The sequence below is a fragment of the Rhamphochromis longiceps genome, linkage group LG6 (assembly GCF_057381845.1).
Source record: "Rhamphochromis longiceps isolate RC_006_pf linkage group LG6, R_longiceps_female_GT1.1, whole genome shotgun sequence".
Lineage (NCBI taxonomy): Eukaryota > Metazoa > Chordata > Actinopteri > Cichliformes > Cichlidae > Rhamphochromis > Rhamphochromis longiceps.
This window is the reverse complement of record NC_140562.1, coordinates 37,294,628-37,298,409: the sequence shown is the minus strand read 5'-3', so window position 1 is coordinate 37,298,409 and position 3,782 is coordinate 37,294,628. Positions and strand designations below refer to the sequence as shown.

Genomic DNA, 3,782 nt, shown 5'->3' with positions numbered 1-3,782 from the left:
TAAACAAAGTATTCAGATTTGGATTTTGAAATGTATGTTTTTCTCATACCAACATCTAAGCAAACAAAAAGGGGGGGGGGGGGGGGGGGGGGGGGGGGCAAAAAACAAACTGATGAAAGGATTATCTAGAAAAAGGAATTTTCAACTTATCACTGTGCTTTCACTGAGTTGCAACAAAATGTGGAATCACAAGTTTGACCTGAAAAGAGGTGAATGAACCCCTGCCCACTGGTCACCACACCCATGGTGATGGAGGGATTGCATAGAGGGGTGGGGGGGTTGAGCTGTCAACTGCATTCTTACCTTTCAGCGTATGCAAGGCCCATCCCACTTTGGCAACTATATAACCACAATGCCAAAGTTAGGCACTCAGCTGCAGATCAACTCCAGTTATCCTACTTGGTTCACATCAAAACCCTTCAACATGTCTATGAGGACAAGAAGCTTCAAGCAGAACACCATGAGTGTCTATGGTGGAGCAGGAGGTCGTGGAGTCCGTATCTCTTCATCCCAGATGAGCTGTGGAACACCAAGCTTGAATCTTGCTGATGGTCTCGACCTCCATGTTGGGGCCAATGAGAAGGCCACCATGCAGAACCTGAATGACCGTCTGGCGTCATACCTGGATAAGGTGCGCACGCTGGAGAAGGAGAATGAGCACCTGGAGAACCTGATCCGGGAGTGGTACCAGAGCAGAAACGTGGTCTCCCGTGACTACTCGGGTTACTTCGCCACCATCGAGGATCTGAAGGAAAAGGTAAGAGAAAAGATACAGATAAGAGTCTGCCTGAGCAATTCCTGCTTGTCAATGTTCATTGTAAGTGTAACAGAAGAGGTATCTTTTGGTATCTAACTTTTCAGTTAGATGAGCTCATTCATCATTGTCAAAGACTTAGATACTGACCCATAAGTTAAGTTAAGTCCTGAATATTACAATGTTAATTACACAGAGAAGCAGCACAGGTGTAGAGAGGAACTCAAATGTTGTTACCTGAAGTAAGAGCTTGATTGTTTTCTGACTGTTTCCATGTGTTTTTGCCCACTCATAGATTTGTATTGCCTCCATGCTCAATGCCAAGACCATCCTGGACATTGACAATGCAAAACTGGCTGCTGCTGATTTTAAAGTGAAGTGAGTGTGCCCTCTGTATGTTTATAACCCTTCTACATTCACATGTACACATGTCTGACTCACAGCTTCTGATTGTGATAACCTGCTGACTTGTCCATCTGCCATTTTGTGGGAAATTCACTCAGGTATGAAAGCGAGCTGGCCATGAGACTGGCAGTGGAAGCAGACATTGCTGGTCTGAGGAAGCTAACGGATGATCTTAACCTATTGAGGCTGGATCTGGAGAATCAGTATGAAACCCTGAAGGAAGACGTCATTAGCCTCAAGAAAAACCACGAAGAGGCGAGTTTACTGAGAGGGCAACCTTATGAGATCACATCTGTTTTTCATTGCAAGCTTTTGTGGCTGGCTGTTCATAATTCACACATGACCCATGTTTTACCCCTGATAATACAGAGGAAATGCAGTGTTAGGTTCATGCTTTTATAAACAGCTCTGCCACCTTCTCCTTTTCCCTTTGCTGCCCCTCTTCTCTCTGCACACTTCCATGTATTCTTCTCTTTCTCCATTACCTCATTGCTTCTGTTTGTTCAACACCCGCACCCACCACACACACATGAACACACATGCAGATTAAAGAGCCAAAAACACGCATGACTATCATAACAACAGGTAGATTATTTTGAGGATTTGTGATTTTTTTGTGAAATATTTTGTGAAATTTTATTGCCCTTTGACCTCTGCAGGATGTGGTTCTACTGAGGACTCAGATGGGTGGCCAGGTTAATGTATCCGTGGACGCTTCTCCCTCTCGAGACCTTAACGAGGCTATAGCAGAGATCAGGCAGCACTACGAGGGTGTGATTGCAAAGAACAGCAAAGAGCTCGAATTGTGGTATCAAAACAAGGTGAGAAGTGAAGTTATTATTATTATTATTATTATTATTTCCATGAAGTGATCTTTCAACTGGAGTGAAACATATTATGATGTTGTGTTTCTGCTCAGATTGCAGAAGTGGAGCAGGAAGTGCAAACACAAACTGAGGTTCTGGTCACAACACGAAGAGAGATTACAGAGCTGAGGAACACTCTCCAGAGACTGGAGATTGAACTGCAGGGCCATTTGACCATGGTAACACACATCAGTTTAATGTCACTGGAACTGATGTCATTTTATCTGTCCATTAAGTATGACGGGAATGTTTGCAGTATGTCACACAATTGCTGACTGCCTATTCACTGAACAATTTTCTTCTGAAACTCAAACAGAAAACATCTCTAGAGGGAACTCTGGCAGAGACCCAGGGACGCTATGCCATGAAGCTAACAAACCTTCAGAATATGGTCAAAAGCCTGGAGGATCAGCTTTCCCAGATCCACAGCAGTATCACCGACAACAAGCACAAATATGACATGTTGCTGGATCTCAAGACCAGGCTGGAGATGGAGATTGCAGAGTACAGGAGGCTGCTGGATGGGGAGGATGACAGGTAAGACCTAGTGAAGAGAAAGAGGCAGTGGAGAAAAATGAGAAAATATGATGAGAAAATCATGAGTCAGGGGAGAGAACATTAGAGACAGAGGGGGAAAAATCTACGTTTGTTGATTTTGTTGAAATTGTTTATGATATGAATGATTCAGACTAATGATTTCTCTCCCACCCCCCATCCGCACCAGCACTTATTGCAGCTCAAAAAAAGGCAAGAAAGGTTTTTTTTGTATCATTCGTATCATTTTTTTTTAATTGTCCAAATTATATCATAAATTTACATTAGATACAGTTTTAAGAAATGTCTTGAGAATTTATCATGTTTGTTTTTTCTCTTCTTTTCTTTAGTGGTCAAAAAGGTCATCACAGTGGTGGAGAAAATTGTGGATGGAAGGGTGGTGCAGACCAACGAGACCGTTGATAATCTGGGTCAACTTAGGGATGAATAGATAGAAGCTCGTGGAATATGGGATGAATGATCAAAAAATAAAGATCATGCAGTTGAATTAAAGTTTCATGTGTGGCGTCTACATAAATGTAAAATTATTATGTAGGTTTTCATCTCTTTTGTCACTTTATAGTAGATGTGCATGTGGCATTAGTCAGTGTGGTTTTATTTAACATATGTATGACATGAAAAACCAGAAATAACTGTCAATTTTGCAGCTTTAAGGTGAATTTAAGCCCCTTTTCTGTAGCCAATCTCCTTTCGTAACAATTTAAAGGGGTTGGTTTTATTAAGAAGCCACCCTTTTAAATTGTAATAATGCTTTAATTTAAGCAGACAGGCTTTGAGGTTATGACTGACAGCTGGGAAACTTTGACGTGGCTGTAGCTGTTAGCAGTCTGTTAAGCTTTGCCTCGGCAAATTTGAGTCACTCAAGGTCATGTATGTTGTGTTGGTGCCTGTTGAAGTATTTTAATGAAATTCCATCAATTTTCTCAACCACTTCTCCAATTCAGGGTTGTGGGGTAATGGGACTGGAACCCATCCCAGCTGTCAGGAGTGAAAAATGCAGTGAGAGAGACAGACATTTAGGCTTTAAAACAGGGGTTCACAAATCAGTGTCTTTTTACATTCAGTCTATGTTGACTACCAACATATTTTATCATAAATGTGGACAAAATAGGGTTTTATGTAATGTAAAGTCTTTTCTTGTTCCTTAAACCCCTGGTTAATCAAATTCAGTGAGTACCAAAAAACTGTAAGCTCAAACTAAA

At 41.6% G+C, this 3,782-nt stretch overlaps 1 protein-coding gene across 1 annotated transcript; it reads left to right on the top strand.

Annotated features, from left to right (window-relative positions):
* Positions 1 to 337: 337 nt before the first annotated feature.
* On the top strand, positions 338 to 3,072 carry krt98 (keratin 98). Its single transcript, XM_085410567.1, has 8 exons — positions 338 to 757; positions 1,050 to 1,132; positions 1,258 to 1,414; positions 1,819 to 1,980; positions 2,079 to 2,204; positions 2,342 to 2,562; positions 2,750 to 2,772; positions 2,910 to 3,072. Exons 1-8 carry the CDS (start codon positions 353 to 355, stop codon positions 3,008 to 3,010), a joined length of 1,278 nt encoding a protein of 425 aa, XP_085266693.1. The 5' UTR covers positions 338 to 352; the 3' UTR covers positions 3,011 to 3,072.
* The last annotated feature ends 710 nt before the right edge of the window (positions 3,073 to 3,782 follow it).

Coding starts and splice junctions, on each gene's coding strand:
- krt98 (XM_085410567.1), top strand. CDS start 353: ATGCCAAAGTTAGGCACTCAGCTGCAGATCAACTCCAGTTATCCTACT. Junction 758..1,049: donor TCGAGGATCTGAAGGAAAAG/GTAAGAGAAAAG, acceptor GCCCACTCATAG/ATTTGTATTGCCTCCATGCT. Junction 2,205..2,341: donor TGCAGGGCCATTTGACCATG/GTAACACACATC, acceptor AAACTCAAACAG/AAAACATCTCTAGAGGGAAC.